Source organism: Schistocerca gregaria, chromosome 3, assembly GCF_023897955.1.
Source record: "Schistocerca gregaria isolate iqSchGreg1 chromosome 3, iqSchGreg1.2, whole genome shotgun sequence".
Taxonomy (NCBI): domain Eukaryota; kingdom Metazoa; phylum Arthropoda; class Insecta; order Orthoptera; family Acrididae; genus Schistocerca; species Schistocerca gregaria.
This window is the reverse complement of record NC_064922.1, coordinates 409,409,323-409,426,115: the sequence shown is the minus strand read 5'-3', so window position 1 is coordinate 409,426,115 and position 16,793 is coordinate 409,409,323. Positions and strand designations below refer to the sequence as shown.

The window sequence follows — 16,793 nt, the reverse complement described above, 5'->3', positions numbered from 1 at the left end:
GTGACACCCCGTCGCTCTAAGTTGGCGCGTAGCTCCTCATCCAACTGCAAAAGGAGGTCGCGACGGAAAATAAGACCCTGGACCAAGTTAAGGCTTTTATGGAGAGTAATCAACACAGGGATATCACCCAGCTTGTCCCATGCGAGCAACGCCTGTGATTGGGCTGGGGAGGCCGCTTGGTTCAAAATCACCCCGCTATGCATTTTAGACAACACCGCCACTTCCCCAAACCTATCTTCGAGGTGGTCTACGAAAAACTGGATCTTTATTGCCTGAAAGGTCTTTCCATCCATCCTGCTGCAAACTAGGTACCAAGGCGAATACAGCTCTTGAGACCTGGGTGCCCTATGGTCCTCCGAAGGTGTAGCCAGGGAATGGAATGAGGAGGAATCATACGTCGCAGCATCAAAATCATTTCTGACACGCTTGGAGACTGCTGGGGCTGAGCGACCACCAGCTTGATTCAATTTAATCCATTTCTTGTGGGACATCTGCCCTGATGCCACCCACTCTGATCAGCAGCTCCACCATGGGCACCACCCAGCCTCAGCAAGGACCACCTGGCAGGATGGCCATTGCCGAAAGTCCTGGTGCCCCAGAAGGACGGGCACCTACTCCCTGGCATACACAGGGAGGTCTCAGCTCAGCCATCAGCAGTGCGATCCCTGAGCTGTCAGGGGCTACCACCAAGAAGGTACATGACAACCCCACCACGACAGACTGGATACCGCACTGTATTTTGGGTGTCGAAATGGTTCAGAATTGTCGGGGGTGTGAAGGATGGTACGGTGTAGGAGAAGAGAAGGAGGTAACCAATAAGATGTTGGGTGCAAACCCTGCTACACGATAAGTAGCATGCAAGATCTTGGTGCATGACGGGAGGGGGGGGGGGGGGGGGGGTGAACACACGTAAGGCGTCCTTTCCCAAATGCCACGCACTAGCAACAGAAAGTTAGAAAAGATGGAGGACAAACCCGAGAGGGGACCAACACATTAATGCCATAAGGCCAAAATGTGAGAGACTCCTTTTAGTCACCTCTAACGACAGGCATGAATACTGCAGGCCAATTCTAAGCCCCGAACCCATAGGGGGGAAAAGGACATTAAAGATTAACGCCATGTTGGGTAATGATAGATGGAGTGAGTACAAGATGAAAGTGAACTAGCACAGGAAGGAATATTGTTAGAAGCCTTATTTGGGGAATCAGACCAGAAACTGTTCCGTCCCTCAGAAATGCATTTGACCTTTGTACAAGAGAAAAGTTATTGACTCTCACAAATAAAGTGGTGTATGTACAGCTACACAATAGGCCTAAAAATTGCAGCTATATGTCATCTATATTAACAAAAAAGGAAGGAAAGAAGGGATATTAGGGTTTAACATTCTGTCGGCAACAGAGAAGGAGCACAAGCTTGCATTACGAAAGGATGGGGAAGGAAATTGGTTGTGCCCTTTTCAAAGGTTCCATCCTAGCATTTGCCTGGAGTGTTTTAGGAAAATCATGGAAAAACCAAATCCAGACAGCCAGATGGGGATTAGAACCACTGTCCTCCTGAATGCAAGCCCAATGTGCTACTGTGTTACCTTGCTTGCAAACAAAGAAAGAGGTCAAACAAGAAGTCACTTCTATCCATTATGATATACATGTAATGTAATTTGAAATGGTATTTACATACATTTTGACATGCTGTAATGGAAATGTACATGCAATATGGTAGTTTGACATTTTTTTTTCTTTTCTGTACTGGTGTTCTGTATACAAACAATAACACACATGCTACAGTGTCAATCACATGCCTCCTATTAACAACTATAAGCAACTCATGAGAGTGATTAAAGGTCCATTATTAGACGTATGTAAAAAAGATCATAGTAAAAAATACAGTACATTTAACTGATGTTGTAAAGTATAAAGCATAGTGACAAATATTACTGGTGTAATGATGTATAGTACCATTTTATAGTTATTTTCCTAATATTTAAATAACTGAACAATGCTTAGTTTGTGGGGGCAAGAAATCAGTGGAAACTGTTTGTTGATGTATAAAGTAAGTCATGCTCACAAGAGAATCTAAAAATGGTAACCCATACAAAACTGCAGATGGTAGACCTGGTTGTAACAGGCGTTTTTGGTGTTGTATGTGGCTAAATATGGAATAAACAAAAATCCTTTATAAACAACATGTTGCTCAATAATGTTAGCATGTGGATTGCATTATGCACCTATTTTCAGTTTGTAGTATTAGACTGTGATGAAGTGCTGGTGATTTAGAGTGTTTCGAATTACACAAGGCTCACCTGTTATAGTAATTTTACAAAAATAAAATAAAAACAAATTTACAATTATAATTGTAATGTGCATAATTACCACGAAATGTTCCACAATGCACACACACAATGCACTGTTAAACTAAGTACACAATTTTTCACTAATGGATGGTACATGCAAACTGGTGTAATGCTGACAAATTCTTGGCTGGAAGGTCTAAACATCATGTTTTTAAAAAAGTGATTTTATTTTTTACGTATTATACACAAGGACATGAGGATTTCATATTACTGTAAGTAGTTTGACCAGTCATTGGCTCACCTTGAGCCTAAAGGTACATGATGAAGGAGTTGGTTTAACATTCCCACTATACTGCTAACGATACTACAGTGGAACCCCACTTAACGAGCACTTCCCATAATGTATAATTTGCATGAGCAAAACAAACGGTAAAAAAAATTATTCGCTTGATGAGCAAATGTTTTGCATAACGAGTGACGACGATTTAGTGTGACATCACCAGCCGATTTAGTGGACTTCACCAGCCCATTTAGTTTGCATGTGGTGGGCAAAACATTCAACAATATAGATACCTTTCATTGTTGGTTGTGGCATTGAACAATGTCTTTAGTACATGCTGCAGTGTGGGTTTAGCACTCTTTCTGCTACCATTTTAGTGCAGCTTGTGATTATACAATTTTCTGAACTTGTATTCACACAGTGTTTTTGTGTATGCAAATTTTAATAACCTCTTTACAGATGTCCCCAAAATAAAGCTGCAAGATGACAACCATAAGAGAAAGAAAATAACCTTATAAATGAAATGTAAAATGCAAAAACACGAACATGGTGTGAGTGTTGCTAGTTTAGCACACATATACAATTGGTCTACATCAACTATTTGCACTATCCTCAATAACGAGAACAAGATTTAGGAGATAGCACTTCAAAGGGAGTGTCAAGAGTATCTTAACAATGGTTTCATATTTTGGTGGTGGTGGTGGTGGTGGTGGTGGTGGTGGTGGTGGTGGTGATTAGTGTTTAACGTCCCGTCAACAACGTGGTCACTAGAGACGGAGCGAAAGCTCGGGTTAGGGAAGGATTGGGAAGGAAATCGGCTGTGCCCTTTCAAAGGAACCGTCCTGGCAATTGCCTGAAACGATTTAGGGAAATCACAGAAAACCTAAATCAGGATGGCCGGAGACGGGATTGAACCGTCGTTCTCCCGAATGCGAGTCCATCATATTCTGGACAACATTGAAAGGTTGCTCCTTATATGGTTAAATGAAAGCAATTGCAAGGCAACCTATTAACGAGATCACCATTTGTGAGAAGAGGAGAATTATTTTCGCTGGCCTGGTTAAGAAGAAACCAGGATCAGCGGCAGCCGAAGAAGTGTTACAAGCTGTGGGTGGTTCGAGAAGTTTAAGAGAAGAACCAGTACGCACAGCGTTGTGAGGCACAGTGAAACAGCCAGCTCTGACACAAAGGCAGCAGACAACTTCTTCAGAAACTTCAAGATGCTTGTAGATTCTGCGGGTTATCTGCCACAACAGGTTTTTAATTATGACAAGACAGGTCTATTCTGAAAAATATGCTGAAGTGTGCACCTTTATAATAAAAGAGGAGAATGCACTGCACAGTCACAAGACAATGAAAGACATCTCACACTGCTATTCTGTGCAAATGCAAGAGGCGATTTGAAAATTAAACTGCTGCTTGTCTACCACTCAGAAACTTCACAAGCCTTCAAGAAGTGTAGAGACCAGAAGAGCAGGTTAAATGTGAGGCTTGGGCAACAAGTGAACTTTTTTGTGATAGTGTTTGGTCCTTGTGGTTCATGGTGTGGGTTCCTGTAGTCATGTCCTAGTTCATGAACCACGGGCAATGTATGAGTGGCCAAATAAGTGGTCCCGACAGTCGGGATACCAGTTACTTTGGAATAAGGCAGGCATCTCGGACATATTCTGAGTCGTGGTCACCTTTGTGCTCATACGGCAAAGACTACCAAATCCACCGGTTAGTCCCTCAACCGTTAGGGGTAAAACCCAATGGGACTTGGGGCAAGTAAGGCTAGCAACCTGCTTCCCTGGTACTTCAAATATGATGTTGGCAACAATCAGAGCAAAATGCCTCGGACCTTTGGAGGTGACGGTGTCCCACCTCTAACTGACAAACCAGGGACTCCTAAGATACGACTTGGCAGACAAATGGTAATGAGATGGGGAGCTATTAATATCAATGGGGGCTACTCTGGTAAGAAGGTAGAGCTGGCAGAGGCTGCAAGTAAGATGGGGCTGGGCGTTTTAGCTGTTAGTGACATTCGGGTAAGGGGGTGAGAAAGAAGAGGAAGTGGGAGAATACAAGGTCTACCTGTCAGGAGTCAAAGCTGGAATAGCACAATGGGGTGTAGGGCTTTCCATCAGGAAAGAAATGGAACCCAGCATAGTTGCAATAAGGTATGTAAACGAACGACTGATGTGGATAGATTTGACAGTTTCTAGCAAGAAAATCATGATTGTGTCAATATATTCGCATTGTGAAGGGACAGATCAAGGTAAGATGGATAGTTTTTATGTGGCACTCAGTGATGTAGTTGTTAGAGTAAAGGACAAGGACAGTGTTCTGCTCATGGGTGATTTTAATGCCAGGATTGGAAATCGAACAGAAGGGTATGAAAAGGTTATGGGTAAATTTGGAGAGGATATGGAGGCCAACAGAAATGGGAAACAACTCTTGGATTTCTGTGCCAGTATGGGCTTAGTAATCACAAACTCCTTTTTTAAACATAAGAAATCTTGGGAAGACTTTGGAAACAGGTTGGAGACTATGGGTCAAGCCACTGGAAAACCATTCTGGAGTGTAATTAGCAGTCTTCGAAAGGGAGGTAAGAAGGAAATGACAAGTATTTTGGACAGGTCAGAAAAACTGCTGGTGAATCCTGTGGATGCCTTGGGCAGATGGAGGGAATATTTTGAAGAGTTGCTCAATGTAGGTGAAAATACGATCAGTAATGTTTCACATTTCGAGGTAGAATGGGATAAGAATGATGATGGAAATAGGATCACATTTGAGGAAGTGGAGAAAATGGTCAATAGATTGCAGTGCAATAAAGCAGCTGGGGTGGATGAAATTACGTCGGAACTCATCAAATACAGTGGGGGTCTTAAATGGCTACACACGATAATTGAAATGGCCTGGGAGTCGGGACAGGTTCCATCAGACTGGACAAAAGCAGTAATCACACCAATCTTTAAACATGGAAACAGAAAAGATTGTAACAACTACAGAGGTATCTCTTTAATCAGCGTTGTGGGTAAAATCTTCTCAGGTATTATTGAAAGGAAAGTGCGAGTAATAGTTGAGGACCAATTGGATGAAAATCAGTGTGGGTTTAGGCCTCTTAGAGGTTGTCAGGACCAGATCTTTAGCTTATGGCAAATTATGGAGAAGTGTTATGAGTGGAACAGGGAATTGTATCTATGCTTTATAGATCTAGAAAAGGCATATGACCGGGTTACTAGGAGGAAGTTATTGTCTGTTCTCCAAGATTATGGAATAGGAGGCAAACTTTTGCAAGCAATTAAAGGTCTTTACATGGATAGTCAGGCAACAGTTAGAGTTGACGGTAAATTGAGTTCATGGTTCAGAGTAGTTTCAGGGGTAAGACAAGGCTGCAACCTTTCTCCACTGTTGTTCATATTATTTATGGATCATATGTTGAAAACAATAGATTGGCTGGGTGAAATTAAGATATGTGAACACAAAATAAGCAGTCTTGTATATGCGGATGACTTAGTTGTGATGGCAGATTCGATAGAAAGTTTGCAAAGTAATATTTCAGAGCTAGATCAGAAATGTAAGGACTATGGTATGAAGATTAGCATTTCCAAAACGAAAGTAATGTCAGAGGAAAAGAAATATAAACGGATTGAGTGCCAAATAGGAGGAACAAAGTTAGAACAGGTGGACGGTTTCAAGTACTTAGGATGCATGTTCTCACAGGGTGGCAACATAGTGAAAGAACTGGAAGCTAGGTGTAGCAAAGCTAATGCAGTGAGCGCTCAGCTACGATCTATTCTCTTCTGCAAGAAGGAAGTCAGTACCAAGACTAAGTTACCTGTGCACCGTTCAATCTTTCAACCAACTTTGTTGTATGGGAGCGAAAGCTGGGTGGATTCAGGTTACCTTATCAACAAGGTTGAGGTTACAGATATGAAAGTAGCTAGGATGATTGCAGGCACTAGTAGATGGGAACAATGGCAGGAGAGTGTCCACAATGAGGAAATCAAAGAAAAACTGGGAATGAACTCTATAGATGTAGCAGTCAGGATGAACAGGCTTAGATGGTGGGGTCATGTTACACGCATGGGAGAAGCAAGGTTACCCAAGAGACTCACTCATGGGTTCAGCAGTAGAGGGTAGGAGGAGTCGGGGCAGACCAAGGAGAAGGTACCTGGATTCGGTTAAGAATGATTTGAAGTAATAGGTTTAACAGCAGAAGAGCACTAATGTTAGCACTGAATAGGGGAACATGGAGGAATTTTATAAGGGGGCTATGCTCCAGACTGAACGCTGAAAGGCATAATCAGTCTTAAATAATGATGATGATGATGATGATGATGATGATGTTTGGTCCTTTGGTGAAAAAATATTTGCTTGAGATGAATCACCCATTCCATGTCTTGCTTGGTGCAGACAACAAGACCACCTCCTTGAAGAATTTCAATTTATCAAGAACCAACTTCTGCCTTCCAACAACACTCTGTTGCTCCAGCCTAAGGACCAGTAGATGAATTCTAACTTTCAGAAGCTCTACACTAAAGCACTCTTGAGCACTGCTTTCAGTTGACTAAAGTCACCACTCTCACTCACAGAGAGTTTTGGAAATATTACTTCAACATTGTTGCCTGCATCAATATGATCAAAAATGTATGGGAAGGGGTTACCAAGGGAACTCTCACTTCTGCTTAGAAGAAGCATTGGCTGCAGTGCACTGTCAGATCTGACTCTTGAGGCAGTACCTGTGGAGCTTGTGGTCAGTGAGATTGTGTTGGCCAAGACCATGGGACTGGAAGTGGGTAACAACGGTATCAATGAGCTTGTGAAAGATCACCGCCAAGAAATGACCACCAAAGAGCTTATGGAGTTGCAGTGCATTTCATGCAGAAGGTTGTGGAGAGGAGTTATTCACAGGAGAAGGAGGCAGCACCAGCAAAACAGTAATCTTCTGGCACAATAAGAGAAATATTGAAAGCATGAGAATCAGTTGCATCATACACTCAAAATCATCACCTCAATAAAGCAGTCGCTATGGATGCTGCAAATTTATTTGACGATAATGCTCTCTTACATTTTCGAGAAGTAGTGGGAGGAACAAATTGCTATAGGTAGCTTCCGAGTAAAAAAGAAATAATTATGCTTCGTGAATAAGTACGTAACACTGTATTTATAAATTTCTTTGAATAAATGGCATGAATAAGATAACTTTTAGTACTTTTTCTGCATGGAACACATTACTCTGTTTTAGGTTAATTTATATGGGATAAACTATTTCACTTAAGAGTGTTTCACAATACGAGTAAGATTCTGGAACTAATTAGTTTTACTTGGACCATGCATTCCATGGTTAATGTCTGACTGGATCACACTAGTGTAGCACCATTAACATAGAGTCATTAAATTTAAAAGTACTGCTGTTTCCACAAAATTCTTTATTTTTCTTTTTGCCCTGTTTCTTTGGTTGTTGTTGGGGTCTTCAGTCCTTAGACTGGTTTGATGCAGCTCTCCATGCTACTCTATCCTGTGCAAGCTTCTTCATCTCCCAGTATCTACTGCAGCCTACATCCTTCTGAATCTGCTTAGTGTATTCATCTCTTGTTCTTCCTCTACGATTGTTACCCTCCATGCTGCCCTACAACACTAAATTGGTGATCCCTTCATGCCTCAGAACATGTCCTACCAACCGATCTCTTCTTCTAGTGAAGTTGTGCCACAAACTTCTCTTCTCCCCAATCCTATTCAATACCTCCTCATTACTTATATGATCTAACCATCTAATCTTCAGCATTCTTCTGTAGCACCACATTTCGAAAGCTTCTATTCTCTTCTTGACTGAACTATTTATCGTCCATGTTTCACTTCCATACATGGCTACACTTCATACAAATACTTTCAAAATGACTCGATGTTAACAAATTTCTCTTCTTCAGAAATGCTTTCCTTGTCATTGCCAGTCTACATTTTATATCCTCTCTACTTCGACCATCATCAGTTATTTTGCTCCCCAAATAGCAAAACTCATTTACTACTTTAAGTGTCTCATTTCCTAATCTAATTCCCTCAGCATCACCCGATTTAATTTGACTACATTCCATTATCCTCGTTTTGCTTTTGTTGATGTTCATCTTATATCCTCCTTTCAAGACACTATCCATTCCGTTCAACTGCTCTTCCAAGTCCTTTGCTGTCTCTGACAGAATTACAATGTCATCTGCGAACCTCAAAGTTTTTATTTCTTCTCCATGGATATTAATACCTACTCCGAATTTTTCTTTTGTTTCCTTTACTGCTTGCTCAATATACAGATTGAATAACATTGGGGAGAGACTACAACCCTGTCTCACTCACTTCCCAACCACTGCTTCCCTTTCATGTCCCTCGACTCTTGTAACAGCCATCTGGTTTCTGTACAAATTGTAAATAGCCTTTCGCTCCCTGTATTTTACCCCTGCCACCTTCAGAATTTGAAAGAGTATTCCAGTCAACATTGTCAAAAGCTTTCTCTAAGTCTACAAATGCTAGATATGTAGGTTTGCCTTTCCTTAATCTAGCTTCTAAGATAAGTTGTAGGGCCAGTATTGCCTCACGTGTTCCAATATTTCTACGGGATCCAAACTGATCTTCCCCAAGGTCAGCTTCTACCAGTTTTTCCATTCCTCTGTAAAGAATTTGCGTTAGTATTTTGCAGCTGTGACTTATTAAACTGATAGTTCGGTAATTTTCACATCTGTCAGCACCTGCTTTCTTTGGGGTTGGGATTATTATATTCTTCTTGAAGTCTGAGGGTATTTTGCCTGTTTCATACACCTTGCTCACCAGATGGTAGAGTTTTGTTAGGCCTGGCTCTCCCTAGGCTGTCAGAAATTCTAATGGAATGTTGTCTACTCCCGGGGCCTTGTTTCGACTTAGGTCTTTCAGTGCTCTATCAAACTCTTCACGCAGTATTGTATCTCCCATTTCATCTTCATCTACATCCTCTTCCATTTCCATAATATTGCACTCAAGTACATCGCCATTGTATAGATCCTCCATTTACTCATTCCTCCTTTCTGCTTTCCCTGCTTTGCTTAGAACTGGTTTTCCACCTGAGCTCTTGATATTCATACAAGTGGTTCTCTTTTTTCCAAAGGTCTCTTTAACTTTCCTGTACGTAGTATCTATCTTACCCCTAGTGAGATAAGCCTCTACATCCTTACATTTGTCCTCTAGTCATCCCTGCTTAGCCATTTTACACTTCCTGTCGATCTCACTTATGAGATGTTTGTATTCCTTTTTGCCTGCTTAATTTACAGCATTTTTATCAATTAAATAATGTAAGGATGTAGAGGCTTATCTCACTAGGGGTAAGATAGATACTGCCTACAGGAAAATTAAAATGACATTTGGAGAAAAGAGAGCCACTTGTATAATAAATATCAAGAGCTCAGATGGAAACCCAGTTCTAACCAAAGAAGGGAAAGCAGGAAGGTGGAAGGAGTATATAGAGGGTCTATACAAGGGTGATGTACTTCAGGACAATATTATGGAAATGGAAGAGGATGTAGATGAAGATGAAATGGGAGATACGATACTGCGTGAAGAGTTTGACAGAGCACTGAAAGACCTGAGTTGAAACAAGGCCCTGGGAGTAGACAACATTCCATTAGAACTGACGGCCTTGGGAGAGCCAGTCCTGACAAAACTCCACCATCTGGTGAGCAAGATGTACGAGACAGGCGAAATACCCTCAGACTTCAAGAAGAATATAATAATTCCAACCCCAAAGAAAGCAGGTGTTGACAGATGTGAAAATTACCGAACTATCAGTTTAATAAGTCACAGCTGCAAAATACTAACGTGAATTCTCTACAGACGAATGGAAATACTAGTAGAAGATGACCTCGGGGAAGATCAGTTTGGATTCCGTAGAAATATTGGAACACGTGAGGCAATACTGACCTTATGACTTATCTTTGAAGAAAGATTAAGGAAAGGCAAACCTACTTTTCTAGGATTTGTGGACTTAGAGAAAGCTTTTGACAATGTTGACTGGAATACTCTCTTTCAAATTCTAAAGGTGGCAGGGGTAAAATACAGGGAGCGAAAGGCTATTTACAATTTGCATAGAAATCAGTTGGCAGTTGGAAGAGTGAAGACTCATGAAAGAGAAAGAAGGGAGTGAGACAGGGTTGTAGCGGATCTCCAATGTTATTCAATCTGTATATTGAGCAAGCAGTAAAGGAAACAAAAGAAAAATTCGGAGTAGGTATTAAAATCCATGGAGAAGAAATAAAAACTTTGAGGATCGCCGATGACATTGTAATTCTGTCAGAGACAGCAAAGGACTTGGAAGAGCAGTTGAACGAAACGGACAGTGTCTTGAAAGGAGGATACAAGATGAACATCAACAAAAGCAAAACGAGGATAATGGAATGTAGTCGAATTTAGTCGGGTGATGCTGAGTGAATTAGATTAGGAAATGAGACACCTAATGTAGTAAAGGAGTTTTGGTATTTGGGGAGCAAAATAACACGATGGTCGAAGTAGAGAGGATATAAAATGTAGACTGGCAATGGGAAGGAAACCATTTTTGAAGAAGAGACATTTGTTAACATCAAATATTGATTTAAGTGTCAGGAAGTCATTTCTGAAAGTATTTGTATGGAGTGTAGCCATGTATGGAAGTGAAACATGGACGATAAATAGTTCAGACAAGAAGAGAATAGAAGCTTTCGAAATGTGGTGCTACAGAAGAATGCTGAAGATTAGATGGTTAGATCATATAAGTAATGAGGAGGTATTTAATAGGATTGGGGAGAAGAGGAGTATGTGGCACAACTTGACAAAAAGAAGGGACCGCTTAGTAGGACATGTTCTGAGGCATCAAGGGATCACAAATTTAGCATTGGAGGGCAGTGTGGAGGGTAAAAACCATAAACGGAAACCAAGAGATGAATACACTAAGCAGATTCAGAAGGATGTGGGTTGCAGTAAGTACTGGGAGATGATGAAGCTTGCACAGGATAGGGTAGCATGGAGAGCTGCATCAAACCAGTCTCAGGCCTGAAGACCACAACAACATCAATTAAATTCAATATTTCTTCTGTTACCCAAGGATTTCTACTAGCCCTCGTCTTTATACCTACTTGATCCTCTGCTGCCCTCACTACGTCATCTCTCAAAGCTAGCCTTTCTTCTTCTACTGCATTTCTTTCCCCCATTCCTGTCAATTGTTCCTTTATGCTCTTCCTGAAACTCTGTACAACCTCTGGTTCTTTCAGTTTATCCAGGCCCCATCTCCTTAAATTTCCACCTTTTTGCTGTTTCTTGTGTTTTAATCTACAGTTCATAACCAACAGATTGTGTTCAGAGTCCACATCTGCCCCTGGAAATGTCTTACAATTTAAAACTTGGTTCCTAAATGTCTGTCTTACTATTATATAATCTATCTGATACCTTCTGGTATCTCCAGGCTTCTTTTATGTGTACAACCTTCTTTTATGATTCTTGAACCAAGTGTTAGCTATGATTAAGTTGTGCTCTGTGCAGAATTTTACCAGGCAGCTTCCTCTTTCATTTCTTAGCCCCAATCCATATTCACCTACTATGTTTCCTTCTTTCCCTTTTCCTACTACTGAATTCCAGTCACCCATGACTATTAAATTTTCGTCTTCCTTCACTATCTGAATAAGTTCTTTTATTTCATCATACATTTCTTCAGTTTCTTCGTCATCTGCAGAGCTAGTTGGGATATAAACTTGTACTACTGTAGTAAGCGTGGGCTTCGTGTCTATCTTGGCCACAATAAGGCATTCGCTATGCTGTTTGTAGTAGCTTACCCGCACTCCTATTTTTTTTATTAATTATTAAACTGACTCCTGCATTACCCCTATTTGATTTTGTATTTATAGCCCTGTATTCGCCTGACGAAAAGTCTTCACTAATTCCTACTATATCTAACTTTAACCTATCCATTTCCCTTTTTAAATTTTCTAACCTACCTGCTCGATTAAGGCATCTGACATTCCATGCAGTTTTCTTTCTCCTGGTAACGACATCCTCTTGAGTAGTCCCCGCCCGGAGATCCAAATGGGGGACTATTTTACCTCCGGAATATTTTACCCAAGAGGACGCCATCATCATTTAATCATACAGTAAAGCTGCATGCCCTCGGGAAAAATTACGGCCGTAGTTTCCCCTTGCTTTCAGCCGTTCGCAGTATCATCACAGCAAGGCCGTTTTGGTTAGTGTTACAAGGCCAGATCAGTCAATCGTCCAGACTGTTGCCCCTGCAACTACTGAAAAGGCTGCTGCCCCTCTTCAGGAACCAAATGTTTGTCTGGCCTGTCAACAGATACCCCTCCATTGTGGTTGCACCTACAGTATGGCTATCTGTATCGCCAAGGCACGCTAGCCTCCCCAGCAACGGCAAGATCCATGGTGCTTGTGATTGGGGGGGGGGGGGGGGTGGAGGAGGTTCCTTTGGTATTAACTCGAATTATATTACACATTTAAATGTTCTTATCCAAAATTATAAACTACATGAATTTAATACTGTGTGATTATCTTCTTTTATATACACTGCAGTAAAGCTCGTAATTCTGGTATGCCCGGGTCATATAAGTTAAGATAATTCAGATTTATTGCTCTGTCTCAGTTACACATTCTTAAAACACACACACACACACACACACACACACACACACACACACACACACACACACACAAATGTTGTGTAAAAAAAAATTAACATTAGTAAAGCTTATTCTATTCACAAGTAATCAAAGCTAGTTGTGTCTTAATATTTATACTAATAAAAGCATCTTAAACAATAGAATTATATGCTTACAGTCAGTCTCATGCTTCCAAGGTCCTATAGTAAGCTGTCTTGTATTTGTGAGAAGGCTCTGCATGAGAACAGTTGGATCTTGGAAGACTATTTCCTCATAGAATTCAGAAACTAACATCTTTTTTCCCAACATCGCATCAGGCCCTGACTGGAAGAGCTTCAGGATGTGATACAAAGTAACCTGCATACAAAAATTTAAATTAAATGCAATAACTATAATTCTCATATACAAACAAACATCAGTAGAAATCAAGGATGTATCTTAAACTTTAACACAGCCCCACAATTCAACAGGCATTTGTAACAGTTGAATCTAAGAAGCTATTATTTAAGTAGTTGTGTCACGACATGAATGCCATGGAGCAAAAAACTGAAGTATTCAATTAACATCTGCACAATTCAGCAAGCTATACATAATGCTACTGAACCCAGCAATGGTTCACAATTGCTAAATATACAGGGTGGATGGGAAGTCACTCTGTAATTTTAAATGTCCATCAGTTTTTTTTTATTAATGAATAATTGCACATGGAACGAGTTGTACTCATCTCTCAGAACCATGAGAATATGTGTAATACACTACAAGTCCACATATGCTCGTGCATTGTCAACCTAATGACTAAGTATAGGAATGTCATCAATTGCTTTCTGCAGGAAAGTCGCACGTACATTACTGAGCGCAACTGTGATTCTCTGCTGCAATTCATCCAGAGTGCACGAGTTTGTTCGCTGCACCTCTTCTTTGGCCTAAATCCATAAGAAGAAGTCACACTGGATTAAGTCTGAACTTCTGAGGCCATTCATGGGGTCCTTGCTGTCCCTGAGAATGTCCTGAAAAGTGTTCATCCAGCCAGATACAAATGATGCAGGAAAAATGAGATGGTGCCTCATCTTGCTGAAAAAGGACAACCACAACATTGTCCTATTGTGATAGTGACCACACACATTCACTCATCATCTGGCAATACTGAACACTGTTCACAGTATCTTACAGTATGAATGAACCAATGAGAAGATCCAAGGTCACAACACATGAGATTGTCAATTTCGGTTGAGTCTTTGATTTTTTAATTGTCATCAGAGATTTGTTTCTGCCCAATAATGGCAGTTGTGTCAATTGACAAATCCTCAATATGATACACCACCTCACTGCTCCAAATAATGTTATTGAACAAATCTGGCCAACCAGTATTCCATCTGCCTGTCAGAATCCTCTGCGGATAACTCCTGAATGTAATGTGGTTTCCAGATCAGGTCCTTCTTTCACATAATATGCATCACTTGCCTGCTGATTACACTCTCACAAGCAGTACAAAGTGTTGATTTACCAGGTCTGCAAGTGAAGATGATGCTAACTGCTCCTACACTTTCTGGAGATCACACCACTGAAGGTCATTGTCCTCGTGGTTTACCCACAACTGACCCATTTATCATTAGCTAATCATTTTAGCATCAAATATAGCATTAGGGCCATGAATACCCCTTCACCAATGCTGAACGAGAGCTGCAGATCGCCACACTTCAAACCGCAAAGCAACCTAGGTGTGCTCTGGTCAAGTGACCTTTCCTGCCATCCACCTTAAGTAGATGCTATGGACAGTCAAGGTATTTTCAGGGATCCTGTATAAAACAACAACAACATTCACTACTAAATATCAATAAACACAAACTTATGGACATTTAAAACTATGAATAACTTCTCATCCACACAGTATATGGGAATTGGATATGCACCCTAAACTCCTTCTTCCCCCCTCTTTGTCCTTCTCTCCACCCCTCCTCTCCCCCCCCCCCCCCCACCCCTCTGTCCTACTCCTCTTGCCCCCATCTCTCTCCATCATCTCATCCTCTACTTTCTCTTTGTCCAACCCCCCCCCCCCCCCCCCATCCTTTCCCATTTTCTCTGGTACCTTCTCCCCCTATCTGACCTTGAGCCTTGTTTATTGTTGTTGCAAACAGATATTGATTGGAAACTGAGGTCATTAAAACAAATGGCTACATCTCTTGGGCTCATTGGTATATGGAGTGTGAGAGAGACCTCTCCAGCTGCTGGATCTGTAAGGATAATAGCTTCACTGATAGTAATGCATGTAATTGCAAAATTTTCAAAGATCCTTCAATTGAATGTTTAAATAAATTTCAGGATTGCAGCTGATTGTTGTTCAATATGTTCCACAATATGTTAACTGGGCAACTGTCAGTCGTTCTCAAGTGAGGCATCAAAAACTGATGAAAAGGTCATTTGTTCTGCAATATACAGTAGGTTATAAGTATTCTGTGCATGCATCAAAATCATGTTGAAAGACGGACCGCACTACCTAGTGACAATGGCCTCCCTGGTAGAACTGCAGAACTTGGCTGTCCTTTGCAACATTGCTTTCTATGACCATTGGTACACACTGTCATCCTTGATTTGAGCAAATCATGGAGATGATAGGATTCCATGCATTTTAACCGAACAGTCACTATCATGATCCATCTGATTATGACCCTACAGAACATGTGCAATAAAAAAAACTTGAGCATCTCTGAATTCCTTCTCCTTATGTCAAGAGATCATCTAGAGGTTAAGATCTCATGGTTATGTACCACCAAAATGGTATGTCCTTCCAAAAGCTCATACAAAAGGTCTTTATTTACTTTCAAAAATGAGCAACACTGGAGCTGCTACATATGATTTAACCTAACATCTTGCTTTTTCCTGTGACCATTGGTAAGCAAATGCTCAAATCACATACATAGCTTAGCTAATTTATCAACAGACAGTTTGGACCATTTAGTTAGCTTTCCTGTAGTATCACTTTTTATAGAAGTCCCTCTAGTAGATTCTTTGGTACTAATTGATATTACATTTCAGGTGGACGTCACAACTTTGTTTTCGGCATGCTCTTTCCTGAACCTATTTTATGTCAAACCAAGAATATTTTGAACAGACTGACAGCGTCACCATGGGGAGTCTTCTGTCTCCCTTGATGGCCAACCTTTTTAAGGGGGATTTCAAGGAGAAAGTACCTGTATCATCTCCCCTTAAACCAACAGTATTTTGAAGGTATGTCGTTTATTCTTTCATTGTGTGGCCTCATGGACAAAATAAATTAATAGAGTTTATACATCACCTCAACTCCATTCACAACATCCAGTTCACTATGAAGTAGAGAAAGGCAGTTGTATGGTTGTATGCCTTTCTTGAATGTCTTGGCTAGAAGGAAGAATGATGGATCTCAGGCACATGCAGATTATCACCCCCCCCCCCCCCCTCATACCGATCCGTACTTACAAACGTCAAGTTATCACCTGTTAAGATCTAGATAATTTGCCTAAAGAACTCACCCATTGAGTTCAGGGAAAATAGGTATGGATATTAACAGGGCTCTCTCATTTAAAACTAAAAACCAGAAATTGGATAAAGATAA

The 16,793-nt window shown here is 40.8% G+C and overlaps 1 protein-coding gene across 1 annotated transcript in view; it reads right to left on the bottom strand.

Moving 5' to 3' along the window:
* Nucleotides 1-16,793, bottom strand: part of LOC126356214 (YEATS domain-containing protein 4) — an 89,146-nt gene that overhangs the window by 18,114 nt on the left and 54,239 nt on the right. Inside the window, exon 3 of the mRNA XM_050007026.1 lies at nucleotides 13,381-13,561. Within this exon, the coding sequence (XP_049862983.1) occupies nucleotides 13,381-13,561 (181 nt within the window). The remainder of the gene's footprint in view (nucleotides 1-13,380; nucleotides 13,562-16,793) is intronic.